Below are 22,955 nucleotides of genomic sequence, written 5' to 3' on the forward strand. Positions count from 1 at the left end.
TCGCAGCCAACTCACCACCAGGTGGTGATCGGTAGAAAGCTCCGCCCCTCTCTTTACCCGAGTGTCCAAAACATGAGGCCGCAAATCCGATGAAACAACTACAAAGTCAATCATGGAACTGCGGCCTAGGGTGTCCTGGTGCCAAGTGCACATATGGACACCCTTATGTTTGAACATGGTGTTCGTTATGGACCAACTGTGACGAGCACAGAAGTCCAATAACAAAACACCACTCGGGTTCAGATCCGGGCGGCCAATCTTCCCAATCACGCCTCTCCAGGTTTCACTGTCGTTACCAACGTGAGCGTTGAAGTCCCCCAGCAGAACAAGGGAATCACCCGAGGGAGCACTCTCCAGTACTCCCTCGAGTGTATCCAAAAAGGGTGGGTACTCTGAACTGTTGTTTGGTGCGTAAGCGCAAACAACAGTCAGGACCCGTCCCCCCACCCGAAGGCGGAGGGAGGCTACCCTTTCGACCACTGGGTTGAACTCCAACGTGCAGGCTTTGAGCCGGGGGGAAACGAGAATTGCCACCCCTGCCCGTTGCCTCTCACTGCCGGCCATGCCAGAGTGAAAGAGAGTCCAGCCCCTTTCAAGAGAAGTGGTTCCAGAGCCCTTGCTGTGCGTCGAAGTGAGTCCGACTACATCCAGCCGGAATTTCTCTACTTCGTGCACTAGCTCAGGCTCCTTTCCCCCCAGTGAGGTGACGTTCCACTTCCCAAGAGCGAGCTTATGTAGCCGAGGATCAGACCGCCGAGTGCCCTGCCTTCGGCTGCCGCCCAGCTCACATTGCACCCGACCTCTATGGCCCCTGCTATGGGTGGTGAGCCCATTGGAGGGGGGACCCACGTTGCCTCTTTGGGCTGTGCCCGGCCGGGCCCCATGGGTACAGGCCCGGCCACCAGGCGCTCGCCATCGTGCCCCACCTCCGGGCCTGGCTCCAGAGGGGGGCCCCGGTGACCCGCGTCCGGGCGAGGGAAATCTGGGTCCTTTGTTTTTACTTTTCATAGAGGTTTTCGATTTCGTTTTAATACCATAACCATAAAAAAAGCCTTTAAACCATTTGTCATGTTATAAATGTACCAGTGCGTATTGACCACCAATTAAAGAGCGGTGCAATGCGTGTGTGGAAATGACCAAGGTATCTTATTTGCTCGGGGTTACTAAGCGATCACACTCTTCATGAGCTACAGTAGTGACAGATGTAATTCCACCTGACTGCGAGGTTAAATTGCTTACATCTTCCTGCGGGACATGGATCACTCTTGCGGTCCGACAACTGACCTCCTAAAGGGGCTAACTAATGCGCTGATGTCACCTTTTGACCCGAGCAGTTGATGGCTACCGCTTACCAAATAAAGGCAGTGACGCGGGGCCCGGCCGAGACAGCATCCGTGTGGGGAAATATGAGGAAATACCTCTTGTAGATTAGCCTGACCTCTGCTTGTTACGGGTAAACGCGTTTAGAGGAGCAAAATGGAGTCAAATAAAATGAACCCAAACAGAGCGGTGTCATTTTTCCGCAGCGGCTCGTCGGACAGTCTGACCTTATTGTTTGAGCCTGCGGCGAGGTGCTGAGTTACATGATTACTTGCTAACAGCAGTTGGACTCCCGCAGGTATCAGCCAGTGTGCACCAGACCAGTCTTCATAGACACACACACACACATTGCTGCGCTATTTATACTGTGGCAGCTCGACAGGACAAACACTACACTGGCTGGGAATGCCAACAAAAGTGTCAGAAATGGAATTGATGGTTATATAATACACTGGGACCTAATTCAACTTAAATTTCAAGGAAAATATAGTTCAATCGACGGTCAAAAAAATAATTTAAAAAGCACAAAAAACGAGTAGAGCAACAGTAAGCAAGAGTCCAAATCCATACACCGAATCATTATTTTTGTGGGTGTGTCTTTTGCACAGAACCCAGCAAAGTAGGATAATTTAATCAGACGTGTGATGATATTAGTGCCAGCATCTGAAAATATTTGTCAGACTGCGACAATTGCAGGCCAGGTATTGGGCATCTCTTCAAGTCAATGGTGTACATGATTGGTTGGCTTTTGAAAAAGCCGTTTGGCACCGACTACTGGTTTGCAGATATACAGTCGTGGTGAAAAGTAAAGAACTTGTAAAGACACAATGTCATGGCTGTCTTGAGTTTCCAATAATTTCTACAACTCTTCCCTTTTTTTGTGATAGAGTGATTGAAGCACATACTTGTTGTGTGAAGACTGTGTGGCATAACGATGCCGGATTTGTTCCTCTGGGGATGCGTCGGGCAAAAACACAGCTTGAGGTAAGGTAGTGAAGTGAAGTGAATTGTATTTATATAGCGCTTTTCTCTAGTGACTCAAAGCACTTTACATAGTGAAACCCAATATCTAAGTTACATTTTAAACCAGTGTGGGTGGCACTGGGAGCAGGTGGGTAAAGTGTCTTGCCCAGGGACACAACGGCATTGACTGGGATGGCAGAAGCAGGAATCGAACCTGCAACCCTCAAGTTACTGGCACGGCCACTCTACCAACCGAGCTATGCTGCCCCTTAGGTATAAAGTATTTATTTAACGAATAAAAAGCTAAGGAACAAAAACACTGGTGCTAACAGAAAGGTTAACAAATGGCGCTAGCCTTGAGGCTAGGAATATGAAGAGAAACACTATACTTGGCACAAAGGCACAAAAAGTGAAAAACAAAACAACTAGCATGAAAGCTAGGAATAAAATAAAGCTTAGCGTGGAAGCCAGCGAGAAAGAGCATGAAAAAATAAGTCATCAGCAGTTGCGTGAAAGCAAACTAGAGTCCGAAAATTAATGACGAAAAGGGGGCGAGCTTAAATGAGGGAGGTGATAACGAGAAACATGTGGGGGTAGGTGAACTAATAAGCTACCATGGTGACAGAATAAACAGGAAATAAGGAAGTCCAAATAACAGAATGTGATACAATAATGGAACAAAACATAAATATGGAATGATCCGGATTTCGGATCACAACATGTTGGTCACAAAAAATAATTCATGAAGTGTGTTTCTTTTATTAATTTATTATGGGTCTGCTGAAAATGTGACCAAATCCGTTGACTCAAAAGTATAAATACAGCAATGTTAAAATTTGGTTACATGTCCCTTGGCAAGTTTCACTGCAATAAGGCGCTTTTAGTAGCCATCCACAAGGTTCTGTTTGAATTTTTGACCACTCCTCTTGACAAAATTGGTGCAGTTCAGCTAAATGTGTTTGGTCATGTTACCTCTAAACCAGGGGTCTCAGACACGCGGCCCGCAGGCCAATTGCGGACCGCGAGACGTTATTTGGTGGCCCCCACCTTAATATGAAAGTTTAATGTTAGTGCGGCCCACGAGTTTTACATGCATGGCGCTTGACAGCGTTGTGTGCGGAGCTGAAGTAATCTACCAATCACGGTGTGGTATATGGCTCTCAAGGGCCATCACGGTGTGGTATATGGCTCTCAAGGGCCAAACATTGAAGTCACTTGCGTGATGTTTCAGAGAAACGCGCCCCCGCGTTGGCTCCAGACAGAGATAATTTTTATTAATTGGGTCTAAAATGGCTCTTTCAAAGTTCTGGGTTGGCTACCCCTGCGTTAGTGGAAAGGTGGCGAAGGAGTGAAAGTGACAGAAACGTTGCCATGGAGACGAGGGTTTTCTTACGTGCCTGGCTGCAGTCACACCGCGACACCTGTCCGTCAGTAATAACAGTCCCCTGATAACATGGACCAATTCAAACCGTTATTTGTTTTTTTTTATTGTTTAATTTGCATTGCCTCACACGATGAACACTTCATATATTTCAATATGACACCGGATAACACTCCGGGAGCCGTCACTTTTTTGCGCTCGCTATTCAGGTACTTTCCCGCCGACCGCCATGTTGTCGTAGGGAGGGAAAGCGGAACGACACACATTGCGAAAATAACATTATTCTCCGTGCGTCAGCTAATTACAAATATATTCCACAACCCCAAACATGTCTTTTTCAAGGCCTGCAGTGAAGAGAAAGGTTAGTGATGAGCAAAGACAATTCCAGGAAAAGTGGGGGATGCAATATTTCTTTGTTGAGCACAGGGGCAAACCGACGTGTCTTATTTGCACAGAAAAAGTTGCGGGGCACAAGGATACAATTTGAAACGACATTATACAACTAGACATGCTGAGGAGTATGCAAAAATGTTTTTAAAAAATCTTTTCTTGCGGCCCAGCCTCACTTAGACTCTGCGTCCAGTGGCCCCCAGGTGAATTGAGTTTGAGACCCCTGCTCTAAACTAAACAAAATTGATAGTAAGCCACTTTTTCAATCTCTTTTTTTTAAGTAAGAATCGATTAGAAAACTGATAAAGAAACGAATGTTTAGGCAGAAATCAGAAAAAAGGTTATCAATTCTTTTTTGTGTAACGGACTGGATGGCACATTGTTACTATGCTGCGACTTTGTCTTCCTTATTTCTGTCGTGCAAATACACAATCAGTACTGTATTTTAGGAAGATGGTGTATTAAAGAGAGAAATTTACAGAAGGGGAAAAAAATCTAAATAATGTCACTGTCACGGTGGCGGTTGTTGGCGTGAGCCCAGGATGTAGAGACAAAAGACTGTGTCCAGGCCAAATGATTTAATTCTTACATAGAGAGCAAAAAAACTGCACAAACAAAAGGCTACTGCAAGGCATGTACCGGCAGCTGAGTAAAGGCAATAATCCAGCACTGGCAAGGAGCAACAGGTAAACCTTTGTAGACTTGATTAGATATAGAACGCAACAAAACAAGGACAGAGCCAAAATAAGAGCACCAGGACAGGTCATGATACAGAAAACAGGAAAATAATTAGCAAAGTCCAAACTGTCATGAAGGATCATGACAAACATAACAGTTTTCTGTCTGTCAGAAGCTCTAATTGTTGTTTTTTCACCCCATTAATCACCCAGTCCTAAGTACAGAACAATTGTTGGTTCTTGCGTCTCATATGTGACGCTAATGTAGGGTTGTACACTATACCGGTAGTAGTATAGTACTGCGATACTAATGAATCATATTCGGTACCATACCGCCTCTAAAAAGGCACGTCGTGACATTGCTGGTTTTACGAGCATGTTCGGCAGCGCACAATCAGGGAGTACTTACAAGCAGACACAATGTGTAGACAAAAAAGGGAGAATGGATACATTTTGGCTTAAAAACTAACGATAACGTTGAAGTTATAACACTGAAACGCCCTCGGGGAGAGATGCTTTAAGACATGACTAGCTAGCTAGCGGCTAACGTTTAGCCGCAGTCTGCAGTGTTTTAGTTTTTTCTAAATCACTAATCCTCGCCTCCATGGCGACAAATAAAGTACGTTTCTTTAAACGATCATCCCTGCAGTACAAGGAATAGCTAAACAGTCTTCAAGACACGCCAAAATGTAAACACCTGACATCCACTGTATTGATATCAAGTACAGGACCGTATCTAGTCGTATACAGCTATGATTACATTAATATTTTTTAGCATCACAAAATCTTTTTTTGTTTTTTTTACATTTATATTATGTTTGTAAACTCAGGAAATATGTCCCTGGGCACATGAGGACTTTAAATATGACCAATGTGTGATCGAGTAACTACTTGATATCGGATCGATACCCAAATTTATGGTATCATCCAAAACTAATGTAAAGTATCCAAACAACAGAAGAATATGTTTATTACATTTTATCATAAGTGTAGAAAGAACATGTAAAAAGAAAAAGTAAGCAGATATTAACAGTAAATGAACAAATGGATTACTTATTTAAGTTCTACCACTTGTCCTTGATAATGTTGACAAAGTAATAGAATGGAAAATGACACAATATCTTTTTGCATATTCAGCAGACAAATTAGGAGCCTTTGTTTGCTTACTTAGTAATAAAAGAAAAGTTGTCTCATATGTTCACTATTCTATTTAAGGACAACATTGCAATAAGAAAGATATGTACCTTAATATTTTTTTGTTAAAATAAAGCCAATAATGGCAGTTTTTGTGGTCCTCTTTATTTAGAAAAGTATCGAAATACAATTTGATACCGGTACCAAAATATTGGTATCGGGACAACTCTACAGTAATGACGTCCAGCAAAACATTGGAGAAACAGAAACGCATGACCTGTGTTCAGCTACGTTCGGCTAAATCCAGCATATGTTGGTGATAAACAATTAATCAACTGATTCAACACACATTGCTTCCATTCCCATCGGAATACTGGATGGCCAAGTTTTCTGCCAAGCATGCTGGAAGCAAAACACAAGGCCGACTTGCGGGCCAAATGCAGCAAACAGCAGGTAGATAGAAGTAGAGCATCAATAATACAAGAGCGCCTCATTATAGTCTGCTGTCTGCACATGCATATAAAGGCCCATGCAGGCAGTAATCAGCTATGGTGAAAGACACTATTGAGTCCTGCCTGTCCCTATTCAGCACAACACTATCGCTATCATAATGACCCAGACAGAAGGACTACAGGGGTCACAGGCCATATGCCAGACCACACACACACACACACACACACACACACACACACACACACACACACACACACACACACACACACACACACACACACACACACACACACACACACACACACACACACACACACACACACACACACACACAGAGAATTTGTGTTGACTGTGCGACACAATGCAGGGTCGCTATTATCTGGTGTTTGCGCGTAGGCGACTGTCTCATAGACACCAGCTCATCAAATGTTCACACGGAGGCAACACAACCCACTCTCACTTGTTAGCACAGAAACCTAATATTATAATGACATTTGGATTTTTAATCCCTTTATCTTTTTCCTATTATTATTTTTCCTTATCTGAGAGTGGAAGTGAGAGGTTTTATTTTTGAATGGACAAAAATCTTGTCATAATCACCCCGTGACATTACATTATAACCCCTTCAATTATGGTTATAAGGTCATAGAGAAAATTGAAGTGTTAACTAGAATGGCACTAGAACGCAGACCACCCCCGCCACCCCCCTGGGGGAAGTGGCAGAACAATCCTAATTTGGATCTGCAGGAAATTCTACACTTTTGAAAATATGTGCTTTATATGCTTGAATTTTGTCATTAAGTTTCATGCATTATTCCTTGGGGAAGGGAGGAAATGGTGGAAGTACCGTATTTGAGATAAGCCCCAACATTTCATTAGTTCTTCTTTGGCCTAAGCACCATCATACTTTCCAACCCTCCCGGTTTTCCCGGGAGAGTCACGAATATCAGTGCCCCTCCCGAAAATCTCCCGGGGCCACAAATCTCACGAATTTCTACCAATTTCCACCCGGACAACTATATTGCTACACCATCCTTCACTGGGCGCCGTTTCCAGCCGGACAATAATAACGGTTACACCTCAAAGTCAAGTGCGGCAATTAGAACAGAAGAAGAAGAAAACGAAGCAGAAGAAGAGACATGGCGACAATGAGTAAAAAGAAGAAGTACGCTTGCAAGTTCCGTAATGATTGGAAAAAATAATTTCAATTCATCCAGGACAGCTCGAAGGGAAACGATGCCTGCAAATTTTGTAGGTCAGACTTCTCCATTGAACACGGTGGCCGAACGGATACAGTCACTCATGAACATTTAGAGAAGCACAACGCTGCGGCAACGCATCACTGGTCACGGCCCAGTATTATGTGCCACCTTGCTAAATGGAGACCCGAGGGTGTAACTTATGCAGAGACAAAGATGGCTATGCTGATAGCAACAAGCAACATCCGTTCTCATTTGTGGATGTTTTCAAAAAATCTGTGAAGGATATGTTCCCGGATTCAGAGATCGCTCGCCAGTACGCAAATGGCAGAACAAAGTCTACTCAAATAGTGAAAGGTGAGTGTATAGGGTTGCCACCCGTCCCTTATAATACATAGTCGTCCCATATTTTAAGATTAAATTGTTAAATATTGTATTTTTTTTTTCTAAGTAAGCAACAAGTACAGTACAGTTTGTAGAAAAACTGTGTTTTCATTACTGTATATTTGGTCGGTGCCATTACCCCGGAATTAGAGAAGGAAGCGATCCAACTGTGCCAAAACCAACTCTTTGTGTGATGAAAGCACAAGCACAAACACGGATAAACTATGTATTTCGTATTTACACTTCTCTTGTAAAGTATTTTTGTGGCTGCTGTCAGTGAAAATTAGTCTATATATACATATATATATATATATATATATTTTTTTTTTTAAAGGACTTTGTAATATTGACCAGGGTTTGTAATCCAAAAACTCAGGAGGTGGTGTATATGTGTGTGTGTGTGTGTATATATATATATATATATATATATATATATATATATACATACATATATACATACTGTATACTGTATACTGTATATATATATAATTATATATATAAGGCCCAGCGGGCCTTTTGAATATCTCCCTAATTCTGAGGTCTCAAGGTTGGCAAGTATGTGCACCATCCTTCCAGCAAGTTTCAAGCACTTTTTTATTCATTTATTTTTTCACTTACCTCAACTCCTTTTTTCTTTGTTGTTGTTGTTTTTATTCAATGACACTTCTCTGTATGTTTGTGATTTTTATTTTTGTTGTTACCTTTTTTTTTTCTTCCTGTTAATCAGTTATTGTGATTCTCTATCTGCTTGTGGTGAAGAGGAAGGCAGTAGATTGCTACCCACAGTGACTGAAATGTAGGACGGGGGGTGGGAGGAGGTTTTATTATTTTACTTTTATTATTTTTCTGTAATGATCAATTTAATTCTTTATTCAGGGGGGGATGAAAAAAAGTGTTTGTTTTCTGAGTACTAGTATTATGATTCCCCTATCAAATGAATAAGTAAATATTATTTTAAAAAAAGTTTCATGCACTTTTGAGTTGTTTATATGTCCAGATGATGTTAAATTGTTGTAACCCTAAACTAATTGATGTAATATTGTTGGATCCAGTCTTAAAAATGTTTTGAATTCCTTGTTCCCTGTTGCAAACCTCAACATTGCGGTATTTGGGTGAGTAGGTTTTGCAACAACAACAAAAATAAATTCTAACCTCTTTGACTGTGAGGTCAAAATATTAAGCTAGACATGTTTTAACTTGCAAATGTATGCAACATGGGCTCTAATTCTAATGCCTGTCTCTATAATAAAGTGTTAACATAAAAATGTGGCTGGCGCGGGTAAATACTTAAATTTTATCTGCCTTTAATCCACTAGCGTCTCACCGGCAAATTTGAAAAGCACTTCATCATCTGGAACGCCACTCACAGTTAAGAGGAACAGATGGAACAAATCAAGAGCTCCGACGTCTGGGCGGGTGCATTTCCCAAAATGATAAAAAGCTGTTAGTGCGGTGTCCCATCAGGACGGCGGTGTATACTCTAAAAAGCTGTCTGGAGACTGAAATGGGAGTAAAAATTATGACCTTTGTGCCACCAAAAACTACCTTTTTTATATCATAAATATAATGAACTAAATAATGCATTTCACTGGATACAAAGGTGGAACAAAATATCAATATTGCAATGTCCATCCATCCATCTATTTTCTACCGCTTGTCCCTCTCGGGATCACGGGGGTGCCGGAGCCTATTTTAGCTGCATCCGGACAGAATGCGGGGTACGATATTGCAATGTATCTCAAGTTTTTTCTAATATTACAGTATGGTAAGTAGGTGTGATTAAATAAAGAGATTCATATCTGGATTGCGGTTATTTATCCGATTCTAAATCGAGCCCTGCGATGATGTGGGGACTTGTCCAGGGTGTACCCCGCTTTCCGCCCGAATCCAGCTGAGATCGTTCCAGCGACCCCCCGCCACCCCGAAAGGGACAAGCGGCAGAAAATGGATAGATGGATGGAATCGAACAATAATTTTCAAAAATCAATAAATAAATAAAGATCAAGGTTTTTTCTCTCCCTGCGTTTACTTGCTGTGCGTAAATGTCATAAGTCAGCAACTAAGAGGAGCTTTTGTAACCCGCAACCTGTTTTGATAAGATATATATATATAACATAATATTTTATTATCATTTGAGAATTGGTTTAAATCCAAAATTGTGTTGAATCAAGAATTGATTCTGAATTGTATTGTCACTCCAAGAATCGATGGTAAGTACTTACCATCGCACTTACTGTTTGCACTCCTAACAGTAAGTACGATGATAAGTACCTCAGCTTATGAGCGCCCCCCCAATGCACACGTTTTTTGGTAAACGAGTCATCTCTAGATTTGTCGTGATGCTTTAGCTTGCGGACAAAAATTTGGGTTACGAGTCTCCCCACCGTTTTTTGCCGTAGCGAATGTCCCAGTGATTCTTGTAAGATTGACCAAAACATCCAGTCTCTCACTTTGTTTTTCCAACCATGGGAACAGAGTAAGTGAGAGTGAAGGACATTGTTGAAAAAAAAGCTAATTATATTCATTGAATTAAAGAAAGAATGGAACATGACCTTGATTTCAGTATTTCAGGTTGTGAACTTCATCACATAACCAATTAAACATGTAAGATGAGGTACCACTGTACTGATTTTAAAAATTAAAAACCTAATGTGCGTTTAATGTATGAACATCTCAACAACCAATAAAAGCATGTTGTGATTTTAACAAGAGCGTAGTAATACTGACAAGGCAAGTGGCAATCACCTCAACTTCAATAGAATGTTAAGTTTAGATCCAATGACTGACAATAGAGATATAGTGGTATATTCCCAATTAAATTCTGAATATGGATCAAAATGTAACAATACCAACACAATGCTTTAATGACATTGCGTTGCTTTGCTATCGATAGAATATTATCAACGGTGGCTTGCAATTACCCACTCATCAACGGATACGTTAAACAGTATTAAACAGGGTTTCCCCTTAGTGTAACTGACTGTGGCACATCGACAGAGCAAAATCATGATCGCCACACCTTAAAAACAAGAAAACAAATTAAATTTATATAAGGCCAACACTTACTCATTCTCCACCAATCTGCTTTCAGGCACGGATGGTGTGTTTGAGATCATGGGAAAAATAAACATCAAATCAAAACCACACCCATATAAAACCTTACCACCAGCAGATCGTTACAGTATGAATGGATATATATAGCCTACTATTTGCACACTGTTGACTAGTGATGCTCTGAATTTCAGCAGCCGAAAAAATACTTTGTTCACCTAAAACAGCGCTGCTGAAACGGGATATTATGATGTAAACAAAACCCACGCAATTGTCTGCAACGTAACTTTAATGTACCCTAGATATACCCATGGACAGCCATCTACAAAAAGTGCAAATATCAAGAGGACAGTGGCGGCTTTTAGGGAAAGAAAGTCCAACTGGAGCAACAGCGTGAAGCAAGTGTGACATCATGCACGCTGTAGCTTGCCTCTTTCACCGCGGACATGGAGGGACAGCAGGAGAGTTCCCAAACAGGAGTACCAAAAAGATGCTAGATTTGTTGCTGGTTGATTTTTAAAAGTCTCTTGACACTTGAAATATTCTCAACAAAGTGCACTGTACAATAAGAAGCAACAATTAATAATAGTATAGATAGAAACCGTATAATAGTAAAATACATGTTAATACTTATTAACCTATTTGACTTAAATATAGGATAGGTTGATTGGCAACACTAAACTGTGAATGTTGTCTATCTGTGTTGGCCCTGTGATGAGTTGGCGACTTGTCCAGGGTATACACCGCCTTCCGCTCGAATGCATCTGAGATAGGCTCCAGCACCACCCGCGACTCTAAAAAAGGGACAAGTGGTAGAAATGGATGGATGGAGGGATGGATGGATTTAAATGTATGTACTGTTTAGATTTTTTGAGCCTTTTTAAAGAAAATCATATCATAATAGCAAATTATACAATGATGTCATAATGAATAAGCTCCCACCGCCACAGGTTTTTGGACAATCTATGAGAAACCCTGAACAATGAGTATGAAAAAAACAGATTCAAATTTCTGCGTGTATCTGAGTTGTCGTCGTTCTCCAAAAATTTCAGCAACAGTAGTTGAACGTACCTTTTGAAAGCCAGTGGCCCCCACAGTGGATATTTGTGTTTTGCGTAATAGCTATATTCTTTCCAGAAATGTAGGCACATTTCTTTCTGACAAAAGAAAAAGACCAAAAACAAATGTAATGACTCGATCATAAATAATTTTCTTCCGATACAGACTGATAATAACTAAGTTAAATTTAAAGTACCAATGATTGTCACACACACACAAGGTGTGGTGAACTTTGTCTTCTGCATTTGACCAATCCCCTTGTTCACTCCCTGGGAGGTGAGGGGAGCAGTGGGCAGCAGCGGTGCCGCGCCCGCAAATCATTTTTGGTGTTGTAAGCCCCAATTCCAACCCTTGAAGCTGAGTGCCAAGCAGGGAGGTAATGGGTCCCATTTTTATAGTCTTTGGTATGACTCGGCCAAGGTTTAAAGGGGAACATTATCACAATTTCAGAAGGGTTAAAACCAATAAAAATCAGTTCCCAGTGGCTTATTTTATCTTTCGAAGTTTTTTACAAAATTTTACCGGTCCCAGAATATCCCTAAAAAAAGCTTTAAAGTGCCTGATTTTCGCTATCTGCGAAGCCACTGTCCATTTCCCTGTTACATCACAAAGCGATGCCAATACAAACAAATGGTGGATAGCACAGCAAGATATAGCGACATTAACCTGGATTCAGACTCGGATTTCAGCGGCTTATGCGATTCAACAGATTACGCATGCATTGAAACGGATGGTTGGAGTATGGAGGCAGATAGCGAAAACGAAATTGAAGAAGAAACTGAAGCTATTGAGCGAATAGCTATTGGCGCTATTCGGCCATGTTTGCCTTAGCATCGCCGTAAAATGTGCAGACCAATGATCGGAAGTTTTGCATCTTGTGACACAGGAGCAACTTAAATCAGTCGATTGGTAAGTGTTTGTTTGGCATTAAATGTGGGTGGAAGGAAACGCTGGATGCAAATACAGCTACAAATGTACATACAGCTAGCCTAAATAGCATGTTGACATCGATTAGCTGGCAGACATGCCGTGACCAAATATGTCTGATTAGCACATAAGTCAATAACATCAACAAAACTCACCTTTGTGATTTCGTTGACTTTATCGTTGGAAATACATCTGCTTTGAGTGTCGCAGGATATCCAGACATTCTTGCCATCTCTGTCGTAGCATCGCCGGTAAAAAACAAACGAGGGACTTTCGCATGTCTTGACAATGGAGCAACTTGAATCCGTCGATTGGTATGTTTATGTTTGGCATTAAATGTGGGTGGAGGGAAAGGCTGGATGCAAATATAGCTACAAATGTACATACAGCTAGCCTAAATAGCATGTTAGCAACGATTAGCATGCTGTGCTAATCAATGCACATTCTACGTAAAACAACTTGAATCCGTCCCTGATCGTGTTGTTACACCCTCTCTGACAACACACCGACGAGGTATGATGTCTCCAAGGTACCAGAAAACAGTAGAAAAAACGGAAAATAACAGAGCTGATTTGACTTGCTGCATGTGATGTGTTTGAGAAAATGCCGTTGACTACCGAGGTGACGTCACGTTCTGACGTCATCGCTCCGTGAGCGATAAATAGAAAGGCGTTTAATTTGACAAAATTCACCCATTTTGAGTTCGGAAATCGATTAAAAAAATATATGGTCTTTTTTCTGCAACATCAAGGTATATATTGACGCTTACATAGGTCTGGTGATAATGTTCCCCTTTAAACTCGCAACCTACCGATTTTAGGGCGGACACTCTAACCACTAGGCCACCGAGTAGGTGTAGATATGTAATATAGGCATATATCTACTTTACATATGTAGATATGTAAAGTAAATATGGGCAGTGTGATACCGAAATGTTGATAATTTGATACCAAGATTACCAACATTCTTATTAATTCTCATTTTACAATACAGTCGTACCCCGCTACAGCGCACTTCGAAGTTTACCGCCTCCCTTTATCGCTGATTATTTTGTTTTCTTTTCGAGCATATATTACGCATTTTTCTGGCTAAATGAAACATTTTCAAGCAAAAACAATGGGTATTTGTAATAAAAATATAAATACTACAGTAGTATTGGTCACTAGATGAGACCAAACCAATTAAAGTACACTGTTTAGTATAGTGGTCACTGATTATTGCTCGCTGTGAAATATTACTATATTAATGCTGTCTGTCTATCTGTGTTGGCCCTGCGATGAGGTGGCGACTTGTCCAGGGTGTACACCGCCTTCCGCCCGAATGCAGCTGAGATAGGCTCCAGCGACCCCAAAAAGGGACAAGCGGTAAAAAATGGATGGATGGATGAATCAAAAAATTGTAAAAGTGACGATGTGGTTGTCATTTCATGAATTAAAGGGTCTCTTGTTGGTGAAAACCATATTTAGAAGGTCGTAACCAGGTTTTATAATGCTTTAACTATGAAAATATTTGATCTAGAATTATTATTTTCCACTTTGTGGGAATTATTTACAACGGTCAAGCCCATAACCAATTTACTTCATCCATATTTTGAGACATTTTGGGAAGACGTGTTTGAAAGTGGCAGCTTTAATTGTGCATGAAATCGTGCTCATTATTTAAATTACGATTCAATCATTTCAGCTATTCAAAAATGGCAACAGGGTCTTAATACTGTGTAATTACTTTTACTTACGACTCTCGTTGTGCTAATTCAGCGTGTGACTGTTTCTATTGTGGGCGGAAAAAGACATAATTGATAACGATTGATGAAATTGGTATGGATTTCTGTATTAACGATGGCAAGCTCTGTTTTTTTGGTATAGCATTGTAAGAATATTTGGGGTAAATTACTATTGGCAAACTATTTCCAAATCAACTGGATAATCAAAGTCAGTAAAAACATAAGTCATTTCGGTAACACTTTAGTATGGGGAACATATTTTAAGTAACTAAGACTTAATTTAGAGTTATTTGGTTAGGGTTAGGTGGTTAGGGTTAGTAATGGTGAATATGTTCCCCATATTAAAGTGTTACTGGCTTATTGGTTGTACAATAAGGCCATGCAGAATAAGGCATTAATAAGTACTCAATAATGACTAATTAGGAGCCAAAATGTTACTAATTTGCATGTTAATAAGCAACTAATAATGGTGAATATGTTCCCCATACTAAAGAGTTACCATGTATTCCTGGTTTGAGGGGTCAAAGTAGAAACACTTTAGCTCCTTTGTCGTATTGGAGCAAGCTCAAAAACTATGTGATATGGCAACATATCTCATAGAAAGAATGTCTCCTCTGGGCCAGAGTGCTTTCTTGGGAAAAAAAAAAAAAATCACATACCACATCCCAATTTTATCTTGGTGCCTCACTGTGTCTGCACAGCGCCTTCCTCTCTGAACATATCTTCTGCCCCACCCCTTCAGTCTGGCAATTGTCTAGGCCCACTTGGCCTGAGCTCATATCAGTTAGTTCTGGGTCCTGGTGGACCGTGCACTCGCCTCTGGACACAGACTGGCTGGACTCTTGTCTTCACTCGGGAACGCCATGTTCCCTTCCCTTCCCTTGTGCTGTCAGAGCTGGGCCAGAGAGAAAAAAATGTAGCCATGGAGCAAGTATGAACCACTCACGAACACACAAGCAGTGAATGGTCATCCGTCAAAAAAAAAGCTCATCTATTAATCTTCAAAGTTCATGGTCACGAGCATCAAGACTTGACTGGAAGGTGGCCCGACTAATGTGAAGAGCTTCAATAGATTAATGGTTGCTAGAGGATGGATTGTCATGACGCTAAGTTATCACCCTTTGGTTTATGTTTGTGTTACTGTAAAATATGGAACAAGATACACACATTTACTTAGTTAATCCTCTGATTTGTTATCTGCTTCTGTCAAACATTGCACTTTGTTTCGCAGCGCCAATAAACAAGAGGAACACTGTAAGCTTAAGAAATATGTAATCCTTGTCAGTTAGCCCTGTATGATAGCAAGATCCTTGGTAGAGACTGAACCGCATTAGTGAGAACATTAAATCATTATGATCTGTGAGTCATGGAATATTGCTGTAACACTCCTTGTAAGCATCACAGAGACATATTTACAAAGCCCGGGATCTTTCTGTGTGGAGTTTGCATGTTCTCCCCGTGACTACGTGGGTTCCCTCCAGGTATTCCGGCTTCCTCCCCCCGCCAAAAATATGCACCTGGGGATAGGTTGATTGGCAAAGCTAAACTGGCCATAGTGTGTGAATGTGAGTGTGAATGTTGTCTGTCTATCTGTGTTGGCCCTGTGATGAGATAGCGACTTGTCCAGGCTGTACCCTGCCTTCCGCTCAAAACGCAGCTGAAATAGGCTCCAGCGACCCCCCCGCAACCCCGAAAGGGACAAGCGTTAGAAAATGGATGGATTTTACAAGAAAGGAGGGGATAAGCAAAACATTTCAAGAAAATGCTGAGTTTCTCTGAAAAAGAGAGGCAATCACATCCGGATGTTTTTCTTTTATTGAATCTGGTAAAATGTTAGCATGACATTCACGTTGTGTATTTCTAAGACTCCCTAAATCTTGCCAGGTCATATAAGTCTTCAGTGTTTATGGAAAATATTGAATCATGTACTTCTTTTAGATCCAACATATATTTAGTCTGGCTAAATTAGTATTGTTAATTCACCTTTTTTAATCCTTGCAACACCAGAGAGCCGCTCTGACTTCTTTGGCAAGCTTTTGTGTCTGTGAAGTGATTGTACAACAAACTTGTGTGATTAAGACTCTTACAGAGGTAAAGGACTTAAACAATAAGTGTGAGTACGGTCTGTTCGCGCTGGCGTGGGACTGTTAGACTAAAAATATAGCGCTAGTGAGCTCTTAATTGTCAACTACTTTTGTCGACAATGATTTGACTTGAGTCAATCACATCTTTATTCAATGAAAGCTAACGTCTTATGGGTCACTTTAAACTGGGGATGGATAAGAACTATGTCATTTAGCCCTGAAGAGGTGGTGGACGCTTTGAAAACATGAGATATCGTTTAGAATTTAAATATTAAAACGGTTTTCAGTTAAAATGTACAACATGTGCCCTGGGTGTTAAGTGTTTGGCATAGGGAACAAAGGGTGAACATTTTGCAAAGCGTGCACCCCAACTGTGTTGCCTGTGCTTTTATTTTTCAGAAAATGTCACGAAGTTAAATTCTTAAATCACATGATCATACACAGACAAAGGGTATTTAAATGATTGCTTCAGCACCCAGGAGAGCTTTTTTACTAAAGGACATTGGGAACTACTGGCCTGGCGTTCATATTACTGTCTGCATTTGTTCTTTTAGAACCGAGTGAATATTTTGTAAAGTGCTATCAAGCAATAAAAAAATTAGCAATTAAATATGATCCGTCATGAATTAAATCTGATTTATCGTTGTTTTAATCAAACCTAAAAATGCTGAGAAAAAGCCCTCAACTTGAAATATTTTCCTTTAAATTAATTACATTATAGTTCAGACGCAGGACGTTCTTCCCCAGTTTAGTTTGATGAAAAGCTAATTTAATGGCTTGTTAAAAGGCTAACATCTCTGCTGCTAACATTAGCTGTAGATGCAGCGCGACTGTGTGGTTCAGCTGCTCCGGTGGTAAGCAAACAACTTCTTACAATGAAGGAATAACACTTTAACTTTATCAATGGTACTGAAAGGTACATACAGGCTATGGAGCGACATACAGGACTGTCTCAGAAAATTAGAATATTGTGATAAAGTCCTTTATTTTCTGCAATGCAACTAAAAACATGAAAATGTCATACATTCTGGATTCATTACACATCAACTGAAATATCTCTATGGAGATGATGATTTCATTTTCCAGCATAATCTGGCACGGCCCACAGTGCTGAAACCACCAGTAACTGGTGTACTGACCATGGCATTACTGTCCCCGATTGGCCTGCCAACTCCCCTGACCTGAACCCCATAGAGAATTTGTGGGGTATTGTGAAGAAGAAGCCGAAAGACAACAGACCCAATAATGCAAATGAGCTAAAGGTCGCTATTGAAGCATCCTGGGCATCCATAACACCTCAGCAATGCCACAGGCTGATTGACTCCATGCCACGCCGCATTGACGCAGTAATCCATGCAAAAGGATTCCCAACAAAGTACTGAGTGCATTAATTGACATTTTCAAATATTTCATTTTGTTTTGCTGTTAAAAATCTTTTTTTAACTTGGTCAGAGGAAATATTCCGATTTTAGAGTTTTCTTAAGCTGCATGCCATAATCAGCAATATTAAAATAGTAAAAGGCTTGCAATATTTCAGTTGATGAGTAATATATCCAAAATGTATGACATTTTCATGTTTTTAGTTGAATGATGGAAAATAAAGGGACTTTATCACAATATTCAAATTTTCGGAGACAGTCGTGTATGTTGCCATCCGAGCAACGTCTTTTTCATGGACGCCCCTGCTTATTTCAGCAAGACAATGCCAAGCCACATTCTGCACCTGTTACAACAGCTTGGCTTCGTAATAAAAGTGTGCGGGTACTAGACTGGGCTGCCTGTAGTCTTGACCTGTCTCCCATTGAAAATGTGTGGCGTAAAATACCATAACAGAGACCCGGGACTGTTGAACAACTTAAACTGTACATCAAGCAAGAATGAGAAAGAATTTCACCTGCAAAACTTCAAAAATTGGTCTCCTCAGTTCCTAAACAGTTATTGAGTGTTGTTATAAGGTAAAGCGATGTAATACAGTGGTAAAAATTCCCCTGCAAATAATCATTAACTTAGAATTAAATTGTAGCAACACTTTGCAACATTTTTGCAAAGTGTTGCTACAATTAAATCCTAAGTTAATGATTATTTGCAAAAAAAAAAGGTTTCTCAGTTAGAACATTACAAATATTGTCTTTGCAGTGTATTGAATTGAATATAAGTTGAAAAGGATTTGCAAATCATTGATTTCTGTTTTTAATTACGATTTACACAACTTGCCAACGTCGTTGGTTTTGGGTTTTGTACAATGAAAGCAAATCAGCTTCTGCTAAAAAAGCCCAAACACAATGAAAGCCAATCAATGACCACTTCAGAGTGTGACTGACCTTTCTTTTTTTACACCCCAACAAATCAAGTACATTGAAAAGGCAAGGAAACTCAGAATAACATTAGAAATAAAAAATTTGATTAACACGATTTGATTTCTATCCTACTTAATATTATTACTACTATTATTCTCTAAATGTCAAATTTGTATTAGCATATTAATGTGTTATTTACATTTAACTTTTAAAATATATTTTATCATGTTTCATATTATATTTTAAATGGCGTTAATTTGAGTTATTTTCCAGTGCGTTTTTCCAAAAATGCTCAGTGCCATGCCATGTTTTGTTTTGTTATTGTCAACACTGCTCTGTGTGTGTGTTTTCTTTTATTCTTTTGGTTGTGTACAGCCCTTTGTGTATGCCACTTGCTTGTGTACGAAAAGTTCCATTTCAAATTTCCTTGTAATCAGACCACATTTTTGGTATATTAGATGCAATTTTAACAGTTTGATTTGATTTGACAGTAAAAATTATGCGGAAAAAAATAATTATTCGCAATTAACGCAATCTTTTGACACCACGAGTGTTGTTTTCATGTAAACAAACCCACAGATACCCGAGAGAAGACAAAATAACTACATGTGACAATGGTGAGTACGGCACAGTCTGTCAGGTTAATACTGGTGTTTTCAGGATGGAATAAAAGGTACTACTTCAATGTCATTGGTGTAAAAGGAAAGTGTACATTATGTGTTTCACATCCCTTGTGAGTAACTCCCATGAAACATCTCTCAAGGGCACATGTCACATATATGAAGGTTTTTCAGTAACACAACAACAAGCGGCGGCATGGCGTAGTTGGTAGAGCGGCCGTGCCAGAAACCTGAGGGTTGCAGGTTCGCTTCCCACCTATTGACATCCAAATCGCTGCCGTTGTGTCCTTGGGCAGGACACTTCACCCTTGCTCCCGGTGCCGCTCACACTGGTGAATGAATGATGAATGAATGATTGGTGGTGGTCGAAGGGGCCGTAGGCGCAAACTGGCAGCCACGCTTCCGTCAGTCTACCCCGGGGCAGCTGTGGCTACAGATGTAGCTTACCACCACCAGGTATGAATGAATGATGGGTTCCCACTTCTCTGTGAGCGCTTTGAGTATCTAACCATAGAAAAGCATGATATAAATCTAATCCATTACTATTATCATTATTATTATCCTTAGTGACAAATTTAAATGATAAATGGGTTGTACTTGTATAGCGCTTTTCTACCTTCAAGGTACTCAAAGCACTTTGACACTACTTCCACATTTACCCATTCACACACACATTTAACACTGATGGAGGGAGCTGCCATGCAAGGCGCTAACCAGCACCCATCAGGAGCAAGGGTTAAGTGTCTTGCTCAGGACACAACGGACGTGACGAGGTTGGTACTAGGTGGGGATTCAACCAGGGACGCTCGGGTTGCGCATGGCCACTCTCCCACTGCGCCACGCCGTCCGTAATTTACAAATTCCTATTTATGAGGAAGTACTTCCATTACGAATTCGATTCTTTTTTTTTGTGGGTAAATTGACGAGGAAAGTTAACTATTCTTTTTAAACATAATTTTCCCAATCTTGCATGTTGCTACTACAATGGCTGATACTTTACTAGTGTAGAAGCATAAAAATAATTTTGGGAAAAAGCGTTTAGCCAAATAACTGAGAGCCTTATTAATGATCAATAAATTGACCCGTGGACCATAAGTCTGGGAAAGGCTCAGGTACTGCACGCCAGCTGGTAGGCAAACGGGTCACCTCCCTTCTCTCCCCTTCCCTCCCCTCCCCTCCCCTATGTCCCGAGGAGCCAGAGAGTCTGTGGGCTGTCGCTGCTCAATAAGGCAAATTTCAGCTGGTCGGCCTAAACAACACATTCCACAGCCAATGCCCATGAGAGTCACTCACACATTCTGTAAAGACACACACACTTACAAAGAGCTAGGGAGGGAAACGGTTGAGTGAGGGTCGTCCCCGGGGCATTTACCACCTTCTCTTAACCCTTTTTTGTTCAGTTGGTGCCTACTTTGCATGTCTACATTTTTGTGTGAATGCTATTAAAGTGCCTTAAGCAAACAGGCGTCTTGTAGACTTCTGTCAACGGTTTTTCCTGACCCGTACCAACGGTTTGCTTTGTCGGTTAGCAAGCGGGACAAAAACCATTAACTTTACAGACACCATGACAGGTTTGAGTTAAAATTGTAATGCTTTTAGGGTTGTGTGCTCTGTCCACACATCAGGAATTGGGCTAATCTTTCAAGGGGTAGACTTTAAAACAATTGTCTCTCGTGAGGAGTGCATCTGACATAAAGCAGATTACTATGAATATTTCTGTTTGGAAGTTTGCATGTTTGTTTTTCGTAAATCAACTGGAGATTGAGTACGTAGGTCAAAACCTGTGGTTGTAACAGTTGATAACAATTCAAAGGGGAGCTTAATTTTCATCCATGTTAAGGTTTTGTAATAGAAACGGACAATACCTATCATTTGGGCATTTGGTCAACCTAATCTTCTTGGAAAATCGCTACGGTGTGTAGTGTATTGCCATCTGGCCAGGCTGTTTCAGAAATTAAAAATTGGTCAACCTAATCTTCTTAAAAAATAGCTACTGTATGTAGTGTTGTCTTGCCTCACGTCAACCTACTCTTCTTAGAAAATAGCTACGGCGTGTAGTGTTTTGCTGCCTTGACCGGTTGCTGTGGAAATCACTTTAAAAGTAAAGATGAAGAAATCAGGGTTGAGTTGGGAATGTCGGGAGTATCGTTTCTTTTTGGAATAAATATTTTATTGTGAAAAATTAAGAAAAATAATTTAGTTGCCAACTTGTGTTGCTTGACTTGGGTACAATGTTGTCACCCACACTTGGAGGTGGACAATGATACCGTACACTGGAAACCTAAAAATCTAGGCCTGTCATAGTATTTCTTATCAATGTCATGCGACCCAATTTAGCAATTACCCTTCACCATTGCCTTTTTAGCATTCTCTGTGCGTTCACTACTTTTAAGAGCTTAAGTGTGTAATTACCAATTCATTGATGATTCCACACAACATTAATCCAGCCTATGGATTTTCACGTTGGGGACTGAATAGCCGAATGACCTCATGAGATGAAGGCATGCGGAAAGTGGAGAGTAAGCTGTTTGTTTGAGCGATGGCACCATCAAACAGTGACCACGTCTCCCAGAGGAGACATCGGCCAGATTGTCTCTTCACTTCACGTCGCCCTTTGGACGTACAGAGCACTCAGACGACAGTGGACCGTCAACGTGAGCCCAAACTACACGTGCGGACGAGAGGCAAAAGCGAAGTAATGTGCATGGTTCCATGCTGGCCCGCCAATAGCACAGCTGACGGCGTGAATGTGTGTTAGCACTAAAGCGGCACGGCTGAAGGACACAGCAGGGACGGCCACATGGCTCCACGGGCCTACGGTCGTTGGGTACGTCAGCGATCGTAGGTGCCGACTTGCGAGGCCATGCACCATCTTTCTTTTGCGAGACAAATGCCTTGCAGCCGGCCGCCAAGTATAGCACATGAAACACATGATGAAACATGCAATTAAGAGCTTCAGTGCTGGTTGAGAAACCGAGCGAAGAGACGACTGGATACATATTTCCTCACTGATTAATGGTGGAGCACTGTGAGGGGGGGGGGTTAGCAAACCCGCCAGGAGTGGTGGATGTGTTGGGTAACGAGGCGATGTGGCAGATTTATACCCGCCCCCCCTACCCCTGGATCGTATGGGCTCATGACTAAGTGCCCTCCTGCCCCTCATCCCATCTCCTTGAAATGTCATTACATGTTCGCATGGAGCAGGCCAGCATGGGGGAGGGAAGACGGGCGTTACGGCTAATGAGAACTGGGCTTTGGCCTTTTGTCGCATGTCCCAATGCCTCTTACAGTAC

At 41.0% G+C, this 22,955-nt stretch overlaps 1 protein-coding gene across 3 annotated transcripts in view; it reads right to left on the bottom strand.

Annotated features, from left to right (window-relative positions):
• Positions 1-22,955, bottom strand: part of dym (dymeclin) — a 146,973-nt gene that overhangs the window by 12,061 nt on the left and 111,957 nt on the right. Inside the window, exon 17 of one of the 3 annotated variants that reach the window (XM_061876490.1) lies at positions 11,253-11,746. The exons of the other annotated variants lie outside the window; for them this stretch is intronic. Within the exon in view, the coding sequence (XP_061732474.1) occupies positions 11,600-11,746 (147 nt within the window). The 3' untranslated portion in view covers positions 11,253-11,599. Of the gene's footprint in view, positions 1-11,252; positions 11,747-22,955 lie in introns of those variants that run through there. 3 annotated transcript variants of the gene reach the window in all.

This window comes from Nerophis ophidion, linkage group LG17 (assembly GCF_033978795.1).
Source record: "Nerophis ophidion isolate RoL-2023_Sa linkage group LG17, RoL_Noph_v1.0, whole genome shotgun sequence".
NCBI lineage: Eukaryota > Metazoa > Chordata > Actinopteri > Syngnathiformes > Syngnathidae > Nerophis > Nerophis ophidion.